This window comes from Alosa pseudoharengus, unplaced genomic scaffold (genome assembly GCF_046254945.1).
Source record: "Alosa pseudoharengus isolate Yale_2024_CS ecotype anadromous, Long Island Sound unplaced genomic scaffold, YU_APseudo_1.1 YU_APseudo_1.1_scf_14, whole genome shotgun sequence".
In the NCBI taxonomy this organism is placed as follows: Eukaryota; Metazoa; Chordata; class Actinopteri; order Clupeiformes; family Clupeidae; genus Alosa; species Alosa pseudoharengus.
The window spans coordinates 22,047,516-22,074,934 of record NW_027468609.1 but is presented as its reverse complement, the minus strand read 5'-3'; the positions used below and the strand labels follow the sequence as shown (position 1 = coordinate 22,074,934).

The following is a 27,419-nucleotide window of genomic DNA, read 5'->3' as shown; positions in this document are numbered from 1 at the left end:
GGTGGCTGGTTACTGCATTAATCATAAACATGAAGAGCAGACAGTTTTCAAAATAAAATGCTTTTCATAATCAGACATGTACAGACACGGTACTGTAAATAAAGTGATTGACAGTCATTAGTGGACAAAACATGTACAGTTCATCAGCTCATAAGTTTACATACCCTGTACATACTGTATGCTAATGTTGACTAAAAAGAGGAATAAAAAATAATATTTTGGAAATTGATCTTAATGCCTTAATAAAAAATCTTTAAGGACACCAATTTTCTTTGTGAATGAATAATGTATCGTATATAAATAAATGTTCTTCCTTAAAAGACAGGGGCCGTATACATACACCTATGTTAAATAGAGTCAGGCAGACGTTTTATTTCTAAAGGCCAGTTATTTCATGGATCCAGGATAAGTTCCCTTGGCCTTTGGAATTAAATTAGCCCCACATCATCACATACCCTTCATCATACGATCGGTATGGTTTTATTTCAGTTAGCCTAATAGCTGGTTTGATTTGCACTGAGAGATGATCTTATGGAGTACTCCATGCCAATTGTGAAATATGGTGAAGGGTATGTGATGATGTGGGGCTATTTTAATTGTGAAGGCCTTAAAGTCATAAATAGTGACTTCAGCAGATAAGTATAAGTATATATACTTTTTTGATCCCTTGAGGGAAATTTGGTCTCTGCATTTATCCCAATCCGTGAATTAGTGAAACACACTCAGCACACAGTGAACACACAGTGAGGTGAAGCACACACTAATCCCGGCGCAGTGAGCTGCCTGCAACAACAGCGGCGCTCAGGGAGCAGTGAGGGGTTAGGTGCCTTGCTCATGGGCACTTCAGCCGCTTTCTACTGGTCGTGGTTCAAACCAGCAACCATCCGGTCACAAGTCCGAAGCGCTAACCAGTAGGCCAAGGCTGCCCCTCTAGATCTAGGCAGTCCTGTATTTGTATATCCAAGGCCATCACGAGTAATGCTATCTTACTCATTTACTCCTTTCTCATTGAATATTTATGTTGTTTTATAACACAATAATTGAAATAATTCTGCCTAAAACAACTAGTTCAAATACTTTTTCCGTAGCCTTTTTCTGTCGCAATTTGACGCATTGGATGGCTGTATCGCCTCAGGTTATATCCATGTTGGTTGTTTGATGAAATTTAGACATATCGTTAAAAAAACCCAGAAGATCTCCAATAAGATCTCCAACATTCTCGTTAGTTTAGCCTAACAATTCTAAATGCACCTTGCGCAATGGGCCGCGGGCGTACCAGGAGGTCCTAATCAAATCAGACCAGGTAGGCTCAATTCCACTCTCTCTATGAAGCTGCACAATGAAGTTTAAACATGACATACTGTAGCCTTAATATCCTATTGAAGCCTAAATGTTTGATCAATTTCCTTTAGACCTTACAGTCGTTCAAATTAATTTGCGACTGGCCACCCATGCGCAGGCAATTTCTTGACACCTGCAGAACTTGGCAATTAAGTCAACATTTACCAGAGTTTAATGTCATATCACTTCAAAAGGACTAAGAGTCTATGCAGTTCAAACGTATAATAAAATAGTCCACACCAAGCGAGGCAATATAGCCTAAAGCTGTTGGAGGGACCAGGTTCGCATGGCTCCCAGCGGCTGGTTATATTTCATCCCTTCAAGCCCAGCTACTTAGGCGAAAAATATAGGCCATCAGGCATCAGCCTATACTATTATAAACAAAATAGCCTGGTGTAAACTATATCGTTTTAATTTCAGGTCGTAAATAATGGTAGAGATTGACTGGCCTAGAAATCTACTGTGCGGGAGCAAGTCTGAGAAGTAGGCCTATCGCACACGAAACTTGCGGAGCAGTTCCCCCTCCGCTAGTTCAGATCAGACAATGCAACGTCAATTAATCATTCAAACAGTCATTAGAAAGATACTGCTAGCAGACATTCAAAAACGGATGCCACACCAGCAGACTGCAGCTGCCAGATCAATCCATGACCCTTTGGGTCAGAGCACCCCCCCCCCCCCTCACACACACACACACACACACACACACATACACACATAGACATAGGCATATTGGACACAATCTGCAGACTGAATATACAAATAAGACCATGAAAGTAGGTATACCTGTGTTGTAGCAATAACCAGTAAATGCCCCCTAAAAGATTTACTTCACTAGAATGCAAGTAGCTTGTTTTAATCGTTTAGCTGTTCAGATAAATCACATGTACTTTAAATCAGATGTACCTTACCTTTTCCTCCCAAAAGAAGATGAAATTTCCACAGTTGAGTATCTAAAAATGATAAAACACATACAAAGACAAGGATATTAGTATATCATATATTTAATGTAGTAATCTTAAGTGTATTAGTTGCCACCTCTTTTCTGTGTCTGTGTCTGTGTCTGTGAAAGACTTACTGTACACTGGAACCCCCCTGCAGTCCTCCCATACTCCCAGCAGGTCCTTATATTGGCTGCATTCTGCCAACTAAGCAGAGCTCTAATAAGGCAAGGTGTGTTTGGATCTATTTAAAGGTTTTGCGACTCACTTTGTGAAATTATTTACTTTGTGTGTATTTTAACCAATTTATTCATGGGATATATAAGAATTAGAAAGTTGAAAAAAATATGTGATATCTGGACATGGTCATTATAGTAAAATACAGTATGTGACTATTTTTAAATGAGCAGAAAAAAATGGAATAAGAAGTTAATAGATGTGGCACATTGAGCAATGTTACAACAACAACATAGTATAGAACAGTTGACCTATACTTTGTGTGATACAAATGCAATTGTTATCAAAAAACCTAATTAAAGGGTAATGCCTGCCCCATAAGTCTGTTCATTTGTACTTTTCGATATAGATAGATAGATAGATAGATAGATAGATAGATAGATATATAGAGATAGATAGATAGATAGATAGATAGATAGATAGATAGATAGATAGATACTTTATTCAAGCTGAGGCTGAGGGCTTGCTTGTCAATTTGTGTGGTGACTGAGTTTTCAGTTGTTTGTAAATAGTTTACTAAAGGTTGTTTCCCTTAGATTTGTGGGCTTCCTGAAATGCATGGCATGTAATTAATATGTCCTTCAGATATGAATGTGTTGTATTCTATGCCCACCACACATGTATTCATATATGTAGTATGTGTCACAAGAGGCACTGATAGAACAAGTAAATATTAGGGCAGCATTTCAAAAGTGAAGTGCACCGCAGTTTTATGATGTTTTATGGTGTTCATTGACAAAGTTGTTGTAAGCTCTCTAGATGCCTGGACACTACCAAAAGTGTAAAATAGACACAACTGTAAAGAAATCAAAGCTTAAAAGTAGATATCACAAGTCATAAGAAGCAATACTTTCTTATGTATTCTTCCTTAACCTTGTGACACTATATAAATACAAATAGTGACACTATATACATCTTAATTAGGCACCTCAATTATATACCATGGGTTATGTTATTAACCCCTGAAATCTGAATGAAACCTCTCATGCTTTGCAATTGCAAGATACCTTAATAAATATGTTGATGGTTATGTCATATTTGTAAATCTAAATCTGTCCATTTATTTCCCCAAAATCCGCCAGGAGTCATCTTTTAAAGGGGTTATTTTTCTAAGCCTATCACTGTTTAAGGGGTTTGTGTACTGTGACAAGTCAGTGATAATTTCCTTTAAACTTTACCTCCCACCTTTAATTCATTCTGACTATTTATACTTTTGACATTCATTGACTTTCAGAATGCTGGATTTGTTTATTTGGCGTCTCGTTAAGTTTATGGTGGGTAATGAATGTTGTTATGCTTCCAGCTAAGCACTTGAAATATCTCAATAAATCATCACCCCTCAGAGGTATTTCCATGGACTAAAATCTCTAGATTCTTGAAATATTTTTTAGAACATAGAGAACAAGCTTATGTAAAAAACATCAGGAATGTGTTTACAAGTATTTGTATTTCTTGTTGTTCATGTTGATGAAAGATCTAGCAGACTGGAGAGTATGCAGACTTGGCTTCAAAAAGGGAGGTTGTGTACAATGCATGTTCAGAAGATGACAAAAACATTGATATTGCTTGGTTACAGACCCCAGATGATTAATGGGGCATCTACAGTATATCAAGGTCCAAAATAGTTTGTGTTGGCAAACAGACAGGGCAGTGTACTTACTGTAGGTGCACATTTCACTGACATGGGTGTCTGGGTTATGGCAGCTTTTCAAAGCACTTTCAGTTACTCATTTAAGCATATTTTATAATCTGCCAGTAAAACTTGTTCATACCCCAAGCAAGTATTTTCTAAGAATAATGTGAACCGTTTTAATATGTGATTTAACAGTAGACATACCCAAAGCTATCAATAGATGCTCTTTAGAAAAGATTTGGACTCTCTGACCATATTAGACATTTTAGAAATCGCTCCCACCATTTTTCAGCCATTCAGGAGGCACCTCAAAGTCAGATAAGGGCTTACAAGGAGCTTACAAGGCTCACGTTTCTCAAAGTTCGCAGTTCGCAAGGCTTGTGGTATGCAAAGCCCCAAAGTCACACTTGCAGTCATACTTTGTGTTGCTACTAACACTTCACCAAATTATACACCTCAGAAGTATTTCCATAGACTAAAATCTCTACATTTTTTAAATAATGACCAGAAGTATGTTTACTTCATAAACTTTATTTATTGTATAGAACATACAGAAAGAGCACATGTGAGAAGCATCAGGGATGTGTTTATATTTGTATTTCTCATTAAAAATGCACAACTCTGACTTTAGATTTTGTTGATGAAACATGAGATCTACCAGCCTGGAAAGTACAGTAGTCAAGTCAAGTCAAGTCAAGTTTATTTATATAGCGCATTTCATACACAGAGGTCATTCAATGTGCTTTACATAAACAAAACCAAACAATAATAACAAATAAAAACCATAGAAAGGCAATATAGTCAAAGAATAGTTAAAAGGTAAAGATCATAATAAAAAGAAAACATAAAACACAAGGTAAAATAATTTAAAAATAAAGGATAATTAGTAAGCAAAAAGTCTAGTCTAGTCTAGATTTAAAACTGGCTACAGTTGGGGCCTTTTTGATGTCATCCGAAAGTTGATTTCACAGCTGAGCCGCATAGCAGCTACAGTAAAAGCTGCTTCACCATGTTTAGTTCTAACAGTAGGTTTTACTAGCAGGTTTTTCACCTGGGACCTGAGAGGACGCGAAGGTGTGTACTGCTGAAGCATGTCTGACAGGTATTTAGGTCCTGCCCCATTTACTGATTTATAAACAAGCAATAGAGCTTTAAAGTCAATTCTGTGACTTACTGGAAGCCAGTGCAAGGACTTAAGAATTGGAGTAATGTGGTCAGTTCTTTTAGTTTTTGTTAGAATCCTAGCTGCTGCATTTTGTATCATCTGAAGCTGTTTAATAGTCTTTTTATGAAGGCCTGTGAACAGTCCATTGCAGTAATCAACCCTGCTGGAGATAAATGCATGAATGAGTTTTTCTAAGTCATATTTTGACATCAGCCCTCTGAGTCTGGCAATATTTTTGAGGTGGTAAAAAGCTGATTTAGTTGTCGCTTTCATGTGGCTGTTGAAATTTAGATCACTGTCAATTAATACACCAAGATTTTTAACTGTATCCTTTGCCTTCAACCCTTTTGTGTCAAGGAGACTGGCAACCCTAAGTCTTTCCTCCTTTTTACCAAATATAATTACTTCAGTTTTTTCTTTGTTCAGCTGAAGAAAATTTTGAGACATCCAGGTGTTGATTTGTTCTATACACTGACACATAGATTCAAGAGGACCATAGTCGTTTGGTGACAGAGCTAAGTAAATTTGTGTGTCATCTGCATAGCTATGATATGAAATCAAGTTATTTTGGATAATTTGTCCAAGTGGGAGCATATAGAGGTTGAATAATAGTGGCCCTAAGATCGACCCCTGGGGAACACCACAGGTCAAGGACGTTGGTGTTGAGGTACAGTTTCCAATGGCAACAAAGAAGCTCCTTTCTTGTAGATATGATTTTAGCCAGCTGATAACTATGCCTGTAAATCCAACCCAGTTTTCTAGTCTGTGTAGTAAAATATTGTGATCAACAGTGTCAAATGCTGCACTAAGGTCCAGTAGCACTAGGACTGATGTTTTACCTGAATCTGTGTTTAGGCGTATGTCATTGGAAACTTTAATGAGAGCTGTTTCAGTGCTGTGATTTGCCCGAAAACCAGACTGAAAGTAATCAAAATACCCATTTGATGTTAGGAAGGTGGTTAATTGATTAAAGACTACTTTTTCAATAATTTTGCCAATAAAAGGTAGTTTGGATATGGGCCTGTAATTGTTTAGCATGGAGGCATCCAGGTTATTCTTCTTGAGAAGTGGCTTTACAACAGCTGTTTTCAGTGACTTAGGAAAAGTGCCAGACAGCAGTGATACATTTACAATTTGAAGGACATCCGCCGCTATGAGATGAAAAACAGTTTTGAAGAAATTGGTAGGCAGAGTGTCTAAGACACATGTGGAAGAGCTGAGATTCTGTACCGTTTTTTTAAGTGTTTCGTAGTCTATCAAGCTGAACTCTGACATTAAGTTTAGTTTCCATCTGTTTGTCGCTGGAAGTTCAGGTTGTTGAATTTGTAATTGAGCAGATATGTTGAGTCTGATTTTGTCAATTTTACCTTTAAAAAAAGATGAAAACTCATTGCATTTATTAGTTGAGAGAAGTAGACCACTGTAAATGTTAGTTTAAACACTAACTTTTCAGGTAGCTGACAGGTCAATCATTAGCAATGTAAGACTAGCCAGGGTAACGTTTAGGCTACATGCTGCAATATGAAATATATTATGTTTTAGTGACCTTGTTGTTTCTATGAACATGAATTGTTGTTTATAGGCAACAACAACTTAGTTGAGGTATAAAGACCCCTGTATATCTTCATTAAGTACTTAAACTTTTGAACTAGCTGATAGCCCAATTAGCTCGCTTTGTGGTAGCCACCGCCCAGATATCAAGAGGCTGGTGGACCACTGTCGGTCCACTGGGGGCATAGCTGTCCGCTGACATTTTGCTCATCGATTCACTGCAGTGAATTGGTTAGCGGTTTGGCCATCCCCAAGACATCGAAGACTTAACATACATGTCATATGTACATGTAAGTAATTAACTGGTACACTTAATAGGTTTATTTCACTGTATCAAAGAGTAACAAGGTTGTAGCAGCAAGACAATGAGGCCTTGATTGGAGCTAAGAATGGTTTGTAGATCAAATCTATCATGACCAGATTTACCCCATCCAGCAGGTCTCAGGTCAGCTCTTTGCCTCTGATGAAAATGTAGGCAAATTGGCAAAGTTTTGTAAAAGCACTCAGTATTACAATGTAACAACTATATGTAGGTACCCAGATAGCAAAGGGGCGTTGAGGGGCGTTGAATCCACGTTTGTTTGAAGCGGCGGAGGTTGATTCAACGTGGATTCAACGCCCCTGTGCTATCAGGGTACCCACAAATACATAAGTGCAAGTACAATGATAGTACCTGATAGTACATGTTGTTACACCGGGGCCGGCCAAATTATAAATAACTCCCTACATTTTCTTTACATATTTCATGCAAATAAAACAATTCACTTAATATCCTACTGTTAAAACAACAAATGAGAATAATTGGTATTTATACTCCTTGGCATCATGGATGGATTATAAGAGTTGTATGTATTTTCTGTTTTCTGCAGTGTTATATTTTTTGATGTAGCAAAGTTGATGGCATTAAAAAAGACAAGACAAAATATTTGAATACGCAAATATTTTATTTGGTAGTGTGCATTGTTACAGAATTATTCATTCAAATGAAATTAACATGGAATCAGATGGTTTACTCAGCAGCCTCTTTGCCCTTTAAAAAGAAACAATACAAAAAAAATCAAGTTCACTAGACACCGAAAAAAGATCAATCTTTAATAAATATATGAGAAACATTATCATACCTTGCCACCATCACGGCTCTTGGCCCTCAGCTTGTTGACCTGAGACTCAGCAATGTCGGCACGCTCCTCAGCCTCCTCCAGCTCATGCTGCACCTTCCTGAACTTGGACAGGTGGGTGTTGGCCTGCTCCTCCTGTTTGATATGAAATTGTAGTGCAATTAATGCAAAGAAACATTCAATGTACCATGAGATGCAAACCTCTGTAGCCTAAACAAAAATGACTCACAGCTTCCTCGGACTGTCTCTTGTAGGCCTTGACCTTCAGCTGCAGCTTGTCAACCAGATCCTGGAGTCTGTTGATGTTCTTCTTGTCCTCTTCAGTCTGAAAAGAAAGAGTGTGTCAAGAAAGAGAATATTCTTTGATTTTGCATGCATTTGTACACAAAGTGGAGAGATTTCTTACCTGGTAGGTGAGCTCCTTCACCCTCCTCTCGTATTTGCGGACTCCCTTGACTGCATCAACACCTCGTCTCTGTTCAGCATCGACCTCACCCTCTAGCTCACGAACCTTAACATGGAAAATGTTGCAATTTCAGACACTGAACCTTTTGTAGTTATGAGTTAAACATATGTTTTCATAATCATATTTGGCTGCCTACCCTGGACTCCAGTTTCTGGAGTTGTTTCTTGCCACCCTTCATGGCCAGATTCTCAGCCTCATCCAGGCGGTGCTGCAGATCCTTCACAGTGACCTCCAAGTTCTTCTTCATCCTCTCCAGATGGGAACTGGTGTCCTGCTCTTTCTTCAACTCCTCTGCCATCATGGCAGCCTAGATAATAAAATTGTGTATTTTAAATAGATGTATAGGTACTTCTGAATATAATGCTCCGGTTCTGAAGAAAAAAACATACATCAGTGATAGCTTTCTTGGCCTTGTCCTCAGCATTTCTAGCCTCCTGGACGATGTCATCAACCTCACTCTGGACCTGAACCAGGTCAGCCTCAAGCTTCTTCTTGGTGTTGATCAGACTTGTGTTCTAATTTGGAGAAACAGACAACCTCAGATGCAATTTTTAATGCTGGAACAGTTTGTTTAAAACATCAATTTGTGACAACTTGTGTTATTTTTTTACCTGGGAGTGCAAGAGGCCAACACGCTCACTGGCATCAACCAGCTCCTGTTCAGCCACTTTGCGGCCTCTCTCTGTCTGCTCCAGGGCAGCCCTGAGCTCCTCAATCTCAGCCACCATCAGGCCGTTCCTGCGCTCCACCATGGCAGCCTGCTCCTGCATGTCTTCCTGTCCTCGAACAGCATCATCAAGGTGCAACTGGGCATCCTGGAGGTTTTAAAAAGTATGTACACTACGTCAATATATGAAGCCTTGTTGCCATAATGTTTGGTGGCCAAATAAGAAAATACATGTAAAGTAATAAGTTACAAGGTTCTGTTATGGCTGACCTTGAGCTGACCCTGAATGGTCCTTAGGTGTTTCTGGGACTCAGCAGCCTGGCGGTTAGCATGGCTCAGCTGAACCTCCATCTCATTGAGGTCTCCCTCCATTTTCTTCTTGATTCTCAGGGCATCATTCCTGCTCCTGACCTCAGCATCCAAAGTGCTCTGCATGGAGTCAATCACCCTCTGGCTATTCCTCTTGATCTGCTCCATCTCCTCATCCTTCTCTGCAAGCTTCCTGTCAACCTCACCCTTGACCTGGTTCAGCTCAAGCTGGACACGAAGAATCTTGGACTCCTCATGCTCAAGAGTTCCCTAAATGAGAAAATGAAGGATTTAAAATTATTATTATTTTACTTTCTGAAAAGTCACTTGTTTTTAATAATGCCAGCCTGGATTTCTACCTCAGCCTCTTCAAGAGCAGTCTGAATCTCAGCCTTCTCAGTCTCAACTGTCTTCTTGGCCTTCTCCAGCTCATGAATGCTCTTTCCAGTCTCACCCAGCTGCTCAGTCAGGTCCGAGATCTCCTCTGCAGAAATACATTTAGAATACTTAATTTAACACAAAGTCAATCCCTCTCAATATGCCATTGTTTTTTTTTGTTTTAATACCAGAACATATATATCTTAGATTCTCTTGACATGGTTTGATTGGGAAGTATTTCATGATCATCTTGACTTACGTTGGAGGTTCTTGTTTTCCCTCTTCAGAGTTTCCAACTGGTCAAGAGCCTCCTCATAGGAGTTCTTCATCTTGAACAGCTCAGTGCTGAGAGAACGGGCCTCTTTCTGGGCACCCTCCAGCTCAGCCTGACCCTCCTCGTACTTCTGCTTCCACTCTGCCAGAACCTTTGAAAAGTAGTTTGTATCTTTGATCATTCACATCAAATACACTGTTACCAACATCTCATTGTACATGTACAAATATTTCTCTGAGATTATTTTGTTTTACCTAAATGTCCATATCTAAACAATGTTTTGGAGGTATTACCTTGTCAAAGTTCCTCTGCTTCTTGTCAAGATTGGCAGCCAGAGCGTTGGCTCTTTCTACATCAATCATGAGGTCCTCAACCTCACCCTGGAGTCTCTGTTTGGTCTTGTCCAGAGATGCACACTTGGAGTTGATAGCCTCAATTTGCTCCTCAGCCTCCTGCAGACGCTGGGCAAGTTTTTTCCTGATAAAGCATTATATTCAGATTAGATTACTTCATAGTTACCTGGGTTTTAGTACAAAATATAATAATTCACAATGCCATTCTATTTGTTTCTGTGCATGTTTGGTACATACTTGGACTCCTCAAGCTCTTCAGTGCGCTGGATGGCATCAGTTTCATACTTGGTCCTCCACTGTGCAACCTCGCTGTTGGCCTTGGACATGCCACGCTGCAGTTCAGCCTTTGCCTCCTGCTCCTCCTCAAACTGCTCCCTCAGGAGGTCACAGTCGTGGCGTGCAGACTGAACAGCATGGGCCAGGGCATTCTTGGCCTGTTTGTTACCAAGTAAGGATGTTTATAAAACCTTTCACATAAAGGGATCCACATACTACAATTGTTTTCATTTCATGCTCAGGTATCAGTACCTTGATTTCCTCTTCATTCAGTCTCTTCAGCTCCTCAATTTGCTGAGTGAAGGCCTGCTTGCTCCTGGTCAGCTGAGATACAAGAGCCTCTTTCTCTTCCACTTGGCGGCCAAGCTCTCCATTTTCAGTCTGAAGTCTTGCTCTCTGAGCACTGAGGTCATTGTTCTGGCGAGCACTCTCATCGCTCTTGGCCTTGACTTCACCCAGTTGGTCCTCAAGGGTGCGGCACATCTTCTCCAGGTTGGACTGTTAGTGAACAATAATAATGAGACCAAATTGTAGTCAGAGATTCTGGAAAGATGAATGATAACAGATACTGTAACACTGTAACTGTGTACAATAGATTTAGATTTGAGGTATTCATATGCTAACCTTTGCTACTTGCATACATATCATTTACCTTAGCCTTAGCAACAGCCTCCATATTGCTGGAGAGGTCGTCAATCTCCATCTTGAATTCACTCTTCTCCTTCTCAAGCTTCTGCTTGACACGCTGGAGGTTGTCAATCTGCTCTCCCAGCTCAGCCACACTGTCGGCCTGCTTCTTGCGGAGAGCTGCAGCAGTGGCTTCATGCTGCAGGGTGGACTCCTCAAGGTCACGACGCAGCTTCTGGAACTCAGCCTCACGCTTCTTGTTCATCTCAATTTGAGCAGCAGTGGCACCACCAGCCTCCTCAAGCCTCTCACTGATCTCCTCAAGTTCCCTGGAGAGATCAGCTCTCTGCTTCTCAACCTTGGCACGAGCTGCACGTTCAGCCTCAATCTCTTCCTCCAGTTCCTCAATGCGGGCCTGTTGGTTTTTGTAAAGGATTAGTGAGATTTAAAAAGATCAGACAAAGAATAAAAGCAGTATTTATGTAAAACAAACCTGAAGCTCCTTGATCTTCTTCTGAAGCTGAGCACCCAAGGATTGTTCATCCTCAATCTTGCTAAGAAGTTGGCTTGTTTCAAAGTCCTTCCTGTGTCATAGTAAAGTGAAATAATTGTCAATGACTAGTTACAGAAAAGGGTTGAGTGCTATTATGAGTTTGCATATAGTGTTGCTAATTGGAATTCTTCATTACTTCTTCAGCTTCTCCTCAGACTGCTGCTTGTCATTCTCCAGATCCATGATGTTCTCCTGGGACAACTTCAGGTCTCCCTCAAGCTTTCTCTTAGTTCTCTCAAGATCCATACGGAGCTTCTTTTCTTGCTCCAGGGAACCTTCAAGCTGCAGATTGAGTAACATTAAGTATTTCAAGCATGAAGTATTTTAATTAAGTGGCACAATGATGTCCATACATTTCTTTTAACTCTCAGGTTGTAAACTCACATCATCCACTTGTTGTTCAAGCTTAGTTTTGGCCTTAGTCAGAGTGTTGACTTTGTCTTCCTCTGCCTGAAGATCATCAAGAGTCTGCTGGTGTGCCTCTTGGAGGGCTTTCTTCTCCTTTGTCAGCTTACCAATGGACTCATCCTGAGCGGCCATCTCCTCTGTCAGGTTCTTGACCTGCACATAGAAAGTTTTATATCAGTATCTATTGAACTTTATAAAGACTTCTTGGCACATATACAGTATTCTGTTTTTTTAAGAATGCAAACCTTGTTCTCGGTGGCATGTTTCTCCTTCTCCACTTTGGCCAAAGTCAGCTCCAAATCATCAATGTCCTTCTTGAGCTCAGAGCACTCATCCTCCAATTTCCTCTTCTTGGCAGTCAGCTCAGCATTGATTTCCTCTTCATCCTCCAATCTCTCGGTTGTCTCTTTGAGTTTGGCCTCAAGCTGGATCTTACTTTTGATGAGACCCTCACACCTCTCCTCAGCATCATTGAGACCCTCATTTCCCTATTGTAAATATAAGATGGAAGCATGACATCTGATTTGTATTGAAAACACAATGCTGAAACTGGGTAGTGGTATGATTGTGAATATTGAAATGGTACAATATACACTTACAGATGCCACTTGCAGCGCCAGGTCATTTCTCTCTTGCACCAGAGACACCATCTTCTCCTCAAGCTCCTTCTTCCTGGCCTCTACCTTGGCATAGACTTCTTTGAGTTTTCCATGCTCCTCCTTCAGGTTGGCCAATTCCTTTTCAGTTTCAGCACTCTGCAGCAGAGGCTTGATCTTGTAGTAAACCTTCATCCATGGCCAGGTCTTGACACTCATGAATGACCGTATATTGTACTGGATGGTGAAGATTGCTTCTCTGTAAAAGGTAAATGGTTTGAAAACACCTGGGATGGTTGATTGTCAAATAATGACAGTGACCAGTCCCATCTTTGATACACTTATGTTTGTATTAAAGATGGGAATGGGAATGATCTTAAGTTATAGCTTTCCAAATTCAGAAAATGATGCCTTATGTTATACTGTATTTCCATTAACAATTTATAAGAGACTCATTATTCTTTTAACCAAACCTATTACAGTGAATTAAAAAAAACTGTGATGCTATATTTCATGTCAGATGATTTTTTAACATGATTACACCAAATACATCATACATTACCTCCTTTCCATCATCTTGACAAACTCCTTCCTCATCAGGTATGCACGGCAGAGAGCCTGAGTCATTGTGACCAGGGAAGCCAGTTTCTCATCTCGCATCTCCTCAAGGTCACCCAGCAGACCAGCTTTGAAGAACACCTGAGGGATGAATGAAAATATAAGCATCTATTTGGCACAGAAAAAGCCGTGCTTTTGTTTACTCATGAGATATAGATAATAGATTGCATGAAACCTATCTACCTTTGTGTGTCCAAACATGTATTGCGTGTGATCAACATCAATAGATCCCAAAAGCTTCTCAGAAGCCTTCTTGTTATCAATGAACTGGCCGTCAGGGATGACACTGGCATTCAGCACTTTGTATCTGGATAGAATAAATAAATGTTCATATAGAGCATTACTTTTCCGTCTCTACAGGGCAGTATTGAATATGTGTAATACTTCATTGGCTTTCTACTCTACCTCTGCTTGAAGTCAGCATAGAGGATTCTGCTTGGGAAACCCTTTCTGCAGATTCTGATACCCTCCAGCACACCATTGCACCTGAGCTGGTGGATGACCAGGAAGTTCTGCATATAACCTGTGAAATACATGTCATGAGATCTTCTATTCTCAATGTAATACATGAATAATACACACATCTTTATTGACTACCAAATGCCCTTTACCTGGTTTCTTAATTTCATTTGGAATCAGACAACGCACAAAGTGGGGATGGGTGCTCCTCAAGTTGGTCATCAGTTTGCCCAAGTTCTCCTGTTGAGATAAGAAAGCTGTTAAAACATCCCCTCACCTTTCCTTAGGGTGATTGATGTGTTTGTTATTGGTTTAATATACATACCCTGAACTGTGATGACACTGTTTGCATGGAGCCACCCTTCTTCTTACCACCCTTCTTAGCGCCACCAGCAGGTTCTGTTGAAATACAAACAGGTGAAAAAATTGACAGTTGAGTAACATGCACTGAAAGTTTATAGACTGGATATAGAGCTCAATAGTTCTGGAAGTAAGAATTCAATACAATGTTGAGCCCTATTCCTGTATTGGCTTATATAGATTTTTGTTACCTTCAACAACAGGTGGGTACAGGACAGGCAGGAGTTTAACTGCCGACTTCTGGTACAGCTGTATAACAGAATCGTTCAGTGGATCCTTGTTCTTGTCCAGCCACCCAGTAACATTGTAGTCCACAGTGCCGGCATAGTGCACCAGGGAGAAGTGGGCCTCAGCCTTGCCTTTAGCAGGCTTGGGCTTCTCAAAGGCCTTATTTTTGCCAAGATGCTGGTCATACAGCTTGTTCTTGAAAGTGGTGTCAGAGGCCTTGGGGAACATGCACTCCTCTTCAAGGATGGCAAAGATTCCCATAGGCTGTTGGAAAAATGAGCTTAGTTTTAAAAGTGAATATTATAAAACAATACAAATCTAGCACCAGGCTCATTTGACTGATTAAAACTGACCTTCTCAATGAGCTCAATGCAAGCGGCTAAGTCCATGCCGAAGTCAATGAAATCCCATACAATGCCATCTTTCTTGTATTCCTCTTGCTCCAGAACGAACATGGTGTGGTTGAAGAACTGTTGCAGTTTCTCATTGGTGAAGTTGATGCATAGCTGTTCCATGCTGTTGTACTGTGATTGAAAAATAGTTTATAATATGAATGTCCCCTACTGAAATTATTCTACATTGTGGTGTGAGTGAAAAATGGTGTTAACTTATGCTTACATCAAAAATCTCAAAGCCAGCAATATCCAGCACACCGATATAGAACTGCCTTGGCTGTTTAGTGTCCAGCATCTGGTTTATACGGATGACCATCCACAAGAACATCCTCTCATAGATGGACTTAGACAAGGCCGACACTGCGTTATTGACCTGAAACAGAATATTCAAGCAGTGGTCATCCTATGCTCAGAGATCAAAAAGTAAAATGCTTATAGGATAAAAGCAGGTCACTTTAATACTAGTAATTCTGTCCAAATACTTTCAAATGGTTTGTGATCTTAAGTGAACTTTTTAGTGACTAAAATAATACCTGTGGCACAGTCTGACCCTTGGTGACATACTCATTTCCGACTTTCACTCTTGGGTAGCACAAAGCCTTCAGCATGTCAGCGGAGTTCAGGCCCAGGAGGTATGCGACTTTGTCAGCACCTTAACAAAGTACAACAGTGAAGCATTTTGGTGGTTTGAAATTTATAGCAACCAATTTCATACTCCACACTCTAAACAAATGTGGGACAAGTTTGTCCACCTCAATCTCCTCCCTAAATCAAAACATTTGTCCGAGATAGTGTTAGGTTAAAGGCTATATGTCTCACATAAAAACAGAAAGGTATCTGAGTGACCATTGATTTGTAAATGTTTGTCTTTAAATGAAGATAGATAATTTCTTAATCCAGAGGGAAATTTAGAATATGAATATACATGAATATTCCAGATAGACATGTGTTTACTAGATATCAGTCATACAGTATTTAACTTTAATTTAACATAATAAAATTACCTCAATAACTAAGAGTACCTTGTAGTTATTATTAGAACTGACTGATTCAGTAGAGTGTTGTAACTTACTCTCAGTGCCATCAGGCTCAGCCTGCTCCTCGCGCTGCTTCTGCTTGAACGCCATGTTGCCATGATGGAGCACAGCACCAGTCAGCTTGTAAATGGTGACTTTCTCCTCTCCATTGAAACCCAGGATGTCAATGGCATCCTAGAATGGTGAATTATTTGATTATTTTAAAGCTATCTTCAAGAAATTGAAGAGGGAAAAACACATTATTGGAAGACTTACATCTGTGGCATCCAACTCCTCTTTGTCATTAATGCTCGCCACAGTGATCTGACCCTGACTGCACATTGGGAAGTCATAGGGGTTGGATGTGATGAGGGACATTTCTGTTGGGATTAAAAAAATGAGTTTACAAATTCAGAATTACATGTATTGATTGAACGTTTGGTGAAAATATTAACCTTACCTATAATTTCAGGCTTGTGGTTGGTCATCATCTGGAAGAAGATGTGGTAGCCTCTCTCATCAGGAAGCTGGAATGTCACTCTAGACTTCTCCAGCAGGTCTTTTTACGCAGGGAAAGATGTATTTTCATTTGATACATTGAAGGCAATAAAAGAACATTTCTACTTGGAACAATTATACTTACAAGTCTCAATATCAGCACTAGCCAGTTTTCCAGTTGTGGCAAAGTGAATTCTGATGAATTTTCCCTGTTTGAGATTACATTTTGACATAAATGTATTCATTTAGCTCATACCTTTAACCAAAGCAGGTTACACATGAGGAAAATATCCAAGTATTCAATAAATATTCAAATATTCAGTAATAGATCTAAGAGTAACAATAAATACTGCCTTTACTAACACAAAAAGCAAAATATGATAGTGTAGATGTTTAGACATTGGAGGATGTTTATCAAAAGACATGCTAATAGATATAAAACAAAGTGCATGATACGTTTGTAAAAAACATGTAAGAGATTAGATGAGAAACTAAACTTACAAAACGTGAAGAGTTGTCATTCCTCACAGTCTTGGCATTACCATAAGCCTCCAGCAGTGGGTTGGCAGCAATAATCTGGTCTTCAAGAGAGCCCTGCAAGTCAATAGATATATTGTTATTGAAGTTAATGTCTGTGTTGATATGTGATAATTAGCCTATAAATATGTAAGGGGTCCTCTACCTTAATTTTTCCACTGCTGCCGGCTGATGCCTCTGACTTCTTCCCACCAGACACTGCAATTGTTGCAAAGTACTGGATGACACGTTTGGTGTTTACAGTCTTGCCAGCACCAGATTCTCCGCTGTATTAAACAGAAGATATTGCAATTTTTTTACATCACAATTACAGTAGTCTACACGTAGATTTGCGTGGGGACCGAAGGACGTGTCCACACCAATGTCATATTATGACTGAAATGTCCCCACCAATATTCAGGTTGAAATGGGGAAAAAATCGCTCACATGCGCTACACAAGCGCCAGCCAGCCACAAAGAGTTAAATCATTTTTCACTTCAGTGCTGCGGATCATCTCGTACAGACTTGTAATGTGCAGTAGCCTATAAGGGTAAATCGCGCTGATTTTAAGTTACCTAATAACTACCAGTGAGCTGCAGCATGCAGCGCTTCAGCTTTACTTCACTACAAGCATGAAGTGCGTCCAAATTCACCCATTCTTCTCTGCTGAACTCCTCGAGAAGTAGGCTACTCATCACACATGTGTCACATGAAAGAGCCTTTTCTCAGCTTTTAAACGGTGCTAGCTAGCCACTGTTTGCTGTGATAAACAGTTCGTGAGAAAAATAACTTCAAGAGATTTAATAATTATTCTCTGCGCCCATCTCCACATCCATTCGTCTCGGTGGAATATCGTAGGCCTACACACTCTTCACGCAACACATGACAAATCATCAGAATAAACAGCAGACCTTACCGAACACAAAGGGGTAATGCATTCCCGTGTATAAGTTAGCTGTTCCAGAGTAATCCGGTTTTGAAATAAATTATAGCAAAATTCAACATGGTCTTTCGGCTGCATTTCTTAAAACTGAGCTGTGCTTACATCGCCTAGATATCTGTAAATATTAGAATCAGAGAATATACAGGCAGCTCACGGTTAAGAGCTTGTCAATGTAGCCTTAATGATTTCTTTTCACAAAATGCTAAGCATGCATGTATTTAAGTTTCTTAAAACTGAACTGTGCTTAAATGGGCATGATTTCATAACAGACCAAATAGAAAATAAATGTTAAATATAGCCTACATATCTGTAGCCTACATATTAAAATCAGATTATGTAGGCTACACAGTGTAGTTAGATCAAGTTGGACAGTAGCACATTTTAATCATGGATAGTAGCCTAGTTGGACAGTATCACATTTTAATCATTTTATATATCTATAGTGGCTGGTGAAAGAGTTGAGTGTTTTGGTTTTTTTTCGGGGGGGGGGGGGTTAGTGGGTAGTGTCCCCACCAAAGCTCAGACCAAACCTACGCCCTTGAGCGCATTTCATACACAGAGGTCATTCAATGTACTTTACATACAGTAAACAAAAGCAAACAGTAACAACAAACAAAAGCATGGAAGGGCAATAGTCAAAGAATAGTTTAAAAGGTAAAGATCATAATAAAAAAAGAAAAACAAGGTAAAATCATTTAAAAAGAAACAACAATTAAAAAGACAGAATCATTTTCAAGGCAGATTCAGAATTTGTAACTCAGTGCAGTTACAAAGTGTACCAGAAGAGTACAGTATACAGAATGGTTTAGCCTTTTAATAATGTAAAAAGTTTTAAGGGATGCATGGACACTTACGTGATCAGGACAGACTGATTCTCTCTGTCTGTGAGGCAAAACACAAATTGACATGAATGGTTCATTCTACATGAATTAATCAAATAAATAATGTATTATTCAGTGATTGATTTAAAACTGAAAGCATACCTTGGAGCATGAACTGAAATGCGTTGTCAGACACAGAGAAGATGTGGGGCGGGGCCTCCACACGCTTCTTGCCTCTGTAGGCATCCACCACTTCTTGATCGTATACTGGGAGCCACTTGTAGGGGTTCACAGTGACACAGAAAAGTCCAGAGTAGGTCTAGAATGAAGAAATGAAGAAGATTGTTTTTTCAGCTTTTCAAATGAATTTCATTTTCTTAATTTGTTTAAAAGTGTAATGCTTACATAGATCATCCATGCTGCATAACGCTCTTTGAGGTTATACAGGACAGAGGCTTCATTGAGGTGGGTCATCATGGCCATGTCCTCAATTTTGTCGTATTTGGGAGGATTTAAGGGGAAGATTTCGTCTTCCTTCACTGTCTTTTCCTAAAACCAATGTAGAAAACAGCTTTAACAAAGAGATGTATTCAATAAACTTTCTGTGAACATGTAATTTTAACATCAGAACAATTTCAACAGCCTGGCTAAAGTACCTCCTTGGTTTCAAGCGTTTCAACAACAACTTTGCCGCCTTCCTTCTTTTTAATTGTACCCTTGACGTACAACTCCTCTTTATCAACCACAAAGCAAGCAGTTTTTGCATCAAAGGGCCTGGTTTGGGCCTCAAGTCTCTCCCTCTCAGGCTTACGAAGGTAGATGGCAGCTGCGCCATACGCGGCCATATCACCGTCCCCCATGGTGGCTGGTTACTGCATTAATCATAAACATGAAGAGCAGACAGTTTTCAAAATAAAAGGCTTTTCATAATCAGACATGTACAGACACGGTACTGTAAACAAAGTGATTGACAGTCATTAGTGGACAAAACATGTACAGTTCATCAGCTCATAAGTTTACATACCCTGTACATACTGTATGCTAATGTTGACTAAAAAGAGGAATAAAAAATAATATTTTGGAAATTGATCTTAATGCCTTAATAAAAAATATTTAAGGACACCAATTTTCTTTGTGAATGAATAATGTATCGTATATAAATAAATGTTCTTCCTTAAAAGACAGGGGCCGTATACATACACCTATGTTAAATAGAGTCAGGCAGACGTTTTATTTCTAAAGGCCAGTTATTTCATGGATCCAGGATAAGTTCTCTTGGCCTTTGGAATTAAATTAGCCCCACATCATCACATACCCTTCATCATACCATGGTTTTATTTCAGTTAGCCTAATAGCTGGTTTGATTTGCACTGAGAGATCTTATGGAGTACTCCATGCCAATCGTGAAATATGGTGAAAGGTATGTGATGATGTGGGGCTATTTTAATTGTGAAGGCCTTAAAGTCATAAATAGTGACTTCAGCAGATAAGTATAAGTATATATACTCTTTTGATCCCTTGGGGGAAATTTGGTCTCTGCATTTATCCCAATCCGTGAATTAGTGAAACACACTCAGCACACAGTGAACACACAGTCAGGTGAAGCACACACTAATCCCGGCGCAGTGAGCTGCCTGTAACAACAGCGGCGCTCAGGGAGCAGTGAGGGGTTAGGTGCCTTGCTCAAGGGCACTTCAGCCGCTTTCTACTGGTCGGGGTTCAAACCGGCAACCCTCCGGTCACAAGTCCGAAGCGCTAACCAGTAGGCCACGGCTGCCCCTCTAGATCTAGTATATCCAAGGCCATCACGAGTAATGCTATCTTACTCATTTACTCCTTTCTCATTGAATATTTATGTTTTTTTATAACACAATAATTGAAATAATTCTGTCTAAAACAACTAGTTCAAATACTTTTTTAGTAGCCTTTTTCTGTCGCAATTTGACGCATTGGATGGCTGTTCTTGCCTCAGGTTATATCCGTGTTGGTTGTTTTTTTCTTTCTTATTAATAGCCTGATGAAATTTAGACATATCGTTAAAAAAACCCAGAAGATCTCCGTTAAGATCTCCAACATTCTCGTTAGTTTAGCCTAACAATTCTAAATGCACCTTGCGCAATTGGCCGCGGGCTTACCAGGAAGTCCTAATCAAATCAGACCAGGTAGGCTCAATTCCACTCTCTCTATGAAGCTGCACAATGAAGTTTAAACATGACATACTGTAGCCTTATTATCCTATTGAAGCCTAAATGTTTGATCAATTTTCTTTAGACCTTACAGTCATTCAAATTAATTTGCGACTGGCCACCCATGCGCAGGCAATTTCTTGACACCTGCAGAACTTGGCAATTGAGTCAACATTTACCAGAGTTTAATGTCATATCACTTCAAAAGGACTAAGAGTCTATGCAGTTCAAACGTATGATAAAATAGTCCACACCAAGCGAGGCAATATAGCCCAAAGCTGTTGGAGGGACCAGGTTCGCATGGCTCCCAGCGGCTGGTTATATATCATCCCTTCAAGCCCAGCTACTAGGCAAAAAATATAGGCCATCAGACATCTACTATTATGAACAAAATAGCCTGGTGTAAACTATAACGTTTTAATTTCAGGTCCTAAATAATGGTAGGGATTGACTGGCCTAGAAATACTGTGCGGGAGCAAGTCTGAGAAGTAGGCCTATCGCACACGAAACTTGCGCAGCAGTTCCCTCTCCGCTAGTTCAGATCAGACAATGCAACGTCAATTAATCATTCAAACAGTCATTAGACAGATAGTGCTAGCAGACATTCAAAAATGTATGCCACACCAGCAGACTGCAGCTGCCAGATCAATCCATGACCGTTTGGGTCAGAGCACCCCCCCCCCCACACACACACACACACACACACACACATACACACATAGACATAGGCATATTGGACACAATCTGCAGACTGAATATGTCTATACAAATAAGACCTTATAAGGAGGTATACCTGTGTTGTACCAATAACCAGTAAATGCCCCCTAAAAGATTTACTTCACTAGAATGCAAGTAGCTTGTTTTAATCGTTTAGCTGTTCAGATAAATCACATGTACTGTAAATCAGATGTACCTTACCTTTTCCTCCCAAAAGAAGATGAAATTTCCACAGTTGTTATGAGTATCTAAAAATGATAAAACACATACAAAGACAAGGATATTAGTATATCATATATTTAATGTAGTAATCTTAAGTATATTAGTTGCCACCTCTTTTCTGTGTCTGTGTCTGTGAAAGACTTACTGTACACTGGAACCCCCCTGCAGTCCTCCCATACTCCCAGCAGGTCCTTATATTGGCTGCATTCTGTCAACTAAGCAGAGCTCTAATAAGGCAAGGTGTGTTTGGATCTATTTAAAGGTTTTGTGACTCACTTTGTGAAATTATTTACTCTGTGTGTATTTTAACCAATTTATTTATGGGATATATAAGAATTAGAAAGTTGAAAAAAATATTTGATATCTGGACATGCTCATTATAGTAAAATATGTGGCTATTTTTAAATGAGCAGAAAAAAAATGGAATAAGAAGTTAATAGATGTGGCACATTGAGCAATGTTACAACAACAACATAGTATAGAACAGTTGACCTATACTTTGTGTGATACAAATGCAATTGTTATCAAAAAACCTAATTAAATAAAGGGTAATGCCTGCCCCATAAGTCTGTTCATTTGTACTTTTAGATAGATAGATAGACAGATAGATAGATAGATAGATAGATAGATAGATAGATACTTTATTGATCCCCAAGGGGAAATTCAAGCTGAGACTGAGGGCTTGCTTGTCAATTTGTGTGGTGACTGAGTTCTCAGTGGTTTGTAAATATCAGTTTACTAAAGGTTGTTTCCCTTAGATTTGTGGGCTTCCTGAAATGCATGGCATGTAATTAATATGTCCTTCAGATATGAATGTGCTGTATTCTATGCCCACCACACATGTATTCATATAGCATGTGTCACAAGAGGCACTGATAGAACAAGTAAATATTAGGGCAGCATTTTAAAAGTGAAGTGCACCGCAGTTTTATGATGTTTTATGGTGTTCATTGACAAAGTTGTTGTAAGCTCTCTAGATGCCTGGACACATTGCATTACCAAAAGTGTAAAATAGACACAACTGTAAAGAAATCAAAGCTTAAAAGTAGATATCACAAGTCATAAGAAGCAATACTTTCTTATGTATTCTTCCTTAACCTTGTGACACTATATAAATACAAATAGTGACACTATATACATCTTAATTAGGCACCTCAATCATATACCATGGGTTATGTTATTAACCCCTGATATCTGAATGAGGCCCCTCAGTCAAATAAAACAGGTCATGATGTGATGTGGTAATCATGCTTTGCAATTGCAAGATACCTTAAATATGTTGATGGTTATGTCATATTTGTAAATCTAAATCTGTCCATTTATTTCCCCTAAATCTGCCAGGAGTCATCTTTTAAGGGGTTATTTTTCTGAGCCCATCACTGTTTAAGGGGTTTGTGTACTGTGACAAGTCAGTAATAATTTCCTTTAAACTTTACCTCCCACCTTCAATTCATTCTGACTATTTATACTTTTGACATTCATAGACTTTCAGAATGTTGGATTTGTTTATTTGGCGTCTCGTTAAGTTTATGATGGGTAATAAATGTTGTTATGCTTCCAGCTGAGCACTTGACATATCTCAATAAATGATCACCCCTCAGAGGTATTTCCATGGACTAATATCTCTAGATTCTTGAAATATATTTTACAACATAGAGAACAAGCTTATGTAAAAAACATCAGGAATGTGTTTACAAGTATTTGTATTTCTTACAATTTTATACACAATCTTTGATGCACAACTCTAGTACATGCTGGAAAACAGAAGATAGTGGATAGTGTGTTGAGGTGCGTTCCTCAGGGCTGGGTGATCTCTTCACTGGACTGGGAAACTTGTGGCAGCTGTCGAAAACAGCAGCAGTGTCTAGGTAGGCTGACATCTGACTGACTATCAGACTGTAGTCTGACATCTGAAGACAGATCCATATATGAGATGTGCACTCTCACTCAGCTGAAAGGAGCCAGTTAAGATGAGTGGTGCTTACAGTACTTGTTCATGTTGATGAAAGATCTAGCAGACTGGAGAGTATGCAGACTTGGCTTCAAAAAGGGAGGTTGTGTACAATGAATGTTCAGAAGATGACAAAAACATTGATATTGCTTGGTTACAGACCCCAGATGATTAATGGGGCATCTACAGTATATCAAGGTCCAAAATAGTTTGTGTTGGCAAACAGACAGGGCAGTGTACGTACTGTAGGTGCACATTTCACTGACATGGGTGTCTGACACACCAGTAATCCTTATGGCAGTTGGGGATTTTCAAAGCACTTTCATTACTAATTTAAGCATATTTTATAATCAGCCACAGTAAAACTTGTTCATACCCCAAGCAAGGCTAATATAAAACTGGGATTTCTAAGAATAATGTGAACCGTTTTAATATGTGATTTAACAGTACACATACACAATGCTATCAATAGATGCTCTTTAGAAAAGATTTGGACTCTGACCCTATTAGCCATTTTAGAAATCACTCCCACCATTTCTCAGCCATTCAGGAGGCACCTCAAACTCAGATAAGGGCTCTGTTTGAAACGGAAGGCATGGAGCTTACAAGGCTCGCATTTCGTAGTGTATATAGATGCACATTTCACTGACATGGGTGTCTGACACACCAGTGATCCTTATGGCAGCTGGGGATTTTCAAAGCACTTTCAGTTACTCATTTAAGCATATTTTATAATCAGCCACAGTAAAACTTGTTCATACCCAAGCAAGTATTTAAAGGCTAATATACAACAGGGATTTCTGAGAATAATGTGAACCCTTTTAATATGTGATTTAACAGTACACATGCTATCAATAGATGCTCTTTAGAAAAGATCTGGACTCTCTGACCATATTAGGCATTTTAGAAATCACTCCCACAATTTCTCAGCCATTCAGGAGGCAACTCAAACTCAGATAAGGGCTCTGTTTGAAACGGAAGGCAGGCTCGCATTTCTCAAAGTTCGCAGTTTGCAAGGCCCGTAGTATGCAAAGCCCCAAAGTCTCACTTGTAGTCATACGTTGTGTTGCTACTAACACTTCACCAAATTATACCCCTCAGAAGTATTTCCATAGACTAAAATCTCTACATTCCTGAAATATTGACCAGAAGTATGTCTACTTCATAAACTGTTTATTTATTTTATAGAACATACAGAAAGAGCAGCATCAGGAATGTGTTTACAAGAATTTGTGTTTTTTATTGAAAATTGATTGGCAATATGTCAGTTTGTGTCATACAAATTGCACATAGTGTAGTGTACAGTCACTAAATGTACACATAAATTAATTGTATGCCCTTCCCCCCATGAACGGAATTCCACAAAACATGGTATGCATTCAGAGGATGTCATAATGATCCTACACCTACAATTTCGTGAAGTTTTGACCATGTCAGCCATGTCATGCCGCTTCGCTACGCGGTGGTCATAATTAAATTAAAAAAAATATTTAAAACCCTATGATATCCAGGTTAATGAACTGATCAATATAGCTATAAAGTTAGACAGCCCGTATGAATGTTTGATTCACGGTATAATGCTTAATCAATGTTCGAAACAAAGTAGCAAAACAACCAGGCGTGCAAGGACATTAAGTGAAAATCAAAGTACCGCTTTCATCTGGATGTTACAGCAGATGAGTTGTACTTTCTCTCGCAACATGTGAATGATTGGGGTCGCCAACGCTTTGTGACATCAAAATAGGGTCACCTGCCAAAAAAGGTTGGGAGCCCCTGCACTAGAGCCAGCAGAATTCAGGGCAACATTCCAAAACTTGGAGGCATGACAGCTTAGCTGTTGGTGTACTGTGACATTATCTTCTACAACGTTTCCTAAACCTTTTACACAGCAATACTGGAAAACATGAACAGGAAAGAAATGGTACCCATGGAAGGTTATACTTTCTCACCGTGTTGACAGTATTTATGAGACCTTTTTTTAGAACAGCTGTGTCAAGCTGCTCTGTCTTCGTGGTGACTTCAAATGTTTGGATGCTTTCAGAGCCAGGCCTTAGACCTTTCCACAAATCATGTCGACACTTACATGTTGTCAGTAGGTCCCATTGGTGAATGTTACCAGCTAAATTAGCTTATATCAAATACAATGAACTAAATGTATACTATTTAACACGGTTACTAGCATAAAATCATTGTAACAACCCGTTGACATTGTTTTAATGTGTGAATTTTAGAAAATAGTAACCTGGCTAGACAGGAGGGATAGTGGACTAAGAAGACTAGATCATTATCAAAATTCCTATATCCCACTTCCACACTCAATCATACAGGCTTTATGTAGCCCATGCACCCACTTGTTGGTTTGCAATAAATACTCTGGCTGCTACACATTTCAAGTGAGAGAAGCCTGAAGCATGTATTGATTGCAATGTGTTATTAGAGATAATTTTTTTCTAATCATAGTGTAATAAATAATGTGTTATATAGACGCAGTCTTAAAGGATGTGTAGTCTCTCTGAACTGCCACTGCCAAATCAGTGCACCTACTGTAATAAAACGCTAACACTGTTTTAAACAATTAAGTGTAATGTGGGCTCAACAGTATAAATTATCAGCACAAATATCAGCACTGGTACAATTTTCTTGTTATCACTGTCACTGAGACTAAAGTCAAACTAGATACCACAAAGCAGTACAAAATATGACCGCCGCTCAGTCCTGCATATTCTCTCCGCACAAATAAATCATGCTTGTCAATTTGTCTCCATCTCCTACTCCATCCCCTACTCTAGTAACTTTTGTGTATGTAAATGAGTGTGTGCATGTGTGCGTTTGCTTTTGTGTGAGTGTGTGCGTGTGTGTGTGGGGGGGTAATGGTATGTGTGTGTGTCTACTTGCCTGCATGTGTGTGTGTGTTTTAAGTGTGTGTTCGCTTGTGAGTGTGTGCGTGGTTACTGTATGTGTGCGTGTGTGTGGGCCTGCTTGCCTGCATGTGTGTTTTTATGTGTGCATGTTTGTGTGTGTGGGTGGTTGCGTTTATGTGTGTGCGTGTGTGTGTATGTGGGTGGTTGCGTTTATATGTGTGTGTGTGTGTGCACGCACGTGTGGGTGTGTTTGTGCGTGCGTTTATGTGTTCGTGGTTATGTGTATGCGTGTGTGTGTGCGTGCTGGTGTGTGTGCGTGCGAGTCTGTGCATGTGCGTTCATGTCTATTGTGTTTGTATGTGTGTGTGTTTGTATGTGTGTGTTTATGTGTGAGAGGATGTTCTCCCCCTTCAGACTCTGAGGCGTCAACAGGGTCAGGTTGTGCAGAGCCATAGAAAAAGAGAGTTGCGACACTCTTTGAAGTCACCGCCACGCGGTCACGCGGTCACGTGGTTCACGTACGCTTCAACAGTTCCAAACAGCTCTCTGCGTGTCATGTTATTTCAATGGGATAGACAGCAACGAGTGTGTTATTGAACGGGAAACATTAGAACAAACCAAAAACAAGTGTTATTACGTGTTAGCATGCTTACATGATGCCAATTACATATTGCGAGTATAATTGGTCTGCAACATCGATATAAAGTATGTTCTTTTGGTAGTTCTAACATTGA

At 39.5% G+C, this 27,419-nt stretch overlaps 1 protein-coding gene across 1 annotated transcript; it reads right to left on the bottom strand.

Annotated features, from left to right (window-relative positions):
- Positions 1-7,877: 7,877 nt before the first annotated feature.
- LOC143123059 (myosin heavy chain, fast skeletal muscle-like) lies at positions 7,878-19,608 on the bottom strand. Its single transcript, XM_076284168.1, has 38 exons — positions 19,405-19,608; positions 19,154-19,297; positions 18,911-19,067; positions 18,782-18,809; positions 17,150-17,270; positions 16,969-17,061; positions 16,613-16,676; positions 16,430-16,528; positions 16,246-16,349; positions 16,026-16,164; positions 15,487-15,605; positions 15,177-15,326; positions 14,912-15,082; positions 14,522-14,822; positions 14,296-14,369; positions 14,123-14,210; positions 13,917-14,034; positions 13,695-13,818; positions 13,456-13,592; positions 12,897-13,152; positions 12,543-12,785; positions 12,274-12,450; positions 12,026-12,171; positions 11,830-11,920; positions 11,362-11,751; positions 10,962-11,207; positions 10,671-10,867; positions 10,374-10,557; positions 10,066-10,231; positions 9,788-9,912; positions 9,390-9,698; positions 9,064-9,267; positions 8,842-8,967; positions 8,589-8,759; positions 8,393-8,497; positions 8,216-8,311; positions 7,990-8,121; positions 7,878-7,898 (listed from the first exon to the last, which is right to left on the bottom strand). The coding sequence occupies exons 1-38, from the start codon at positions 19,606-19,608 to the stop codon at positions 7,878-7,880; spliced, it is 5,820 nt and encodes a 1,939-aa protein (XP_076140283.1).
- Positions 19,609-27,419: the final 7,811 nt, after the last annotated feature.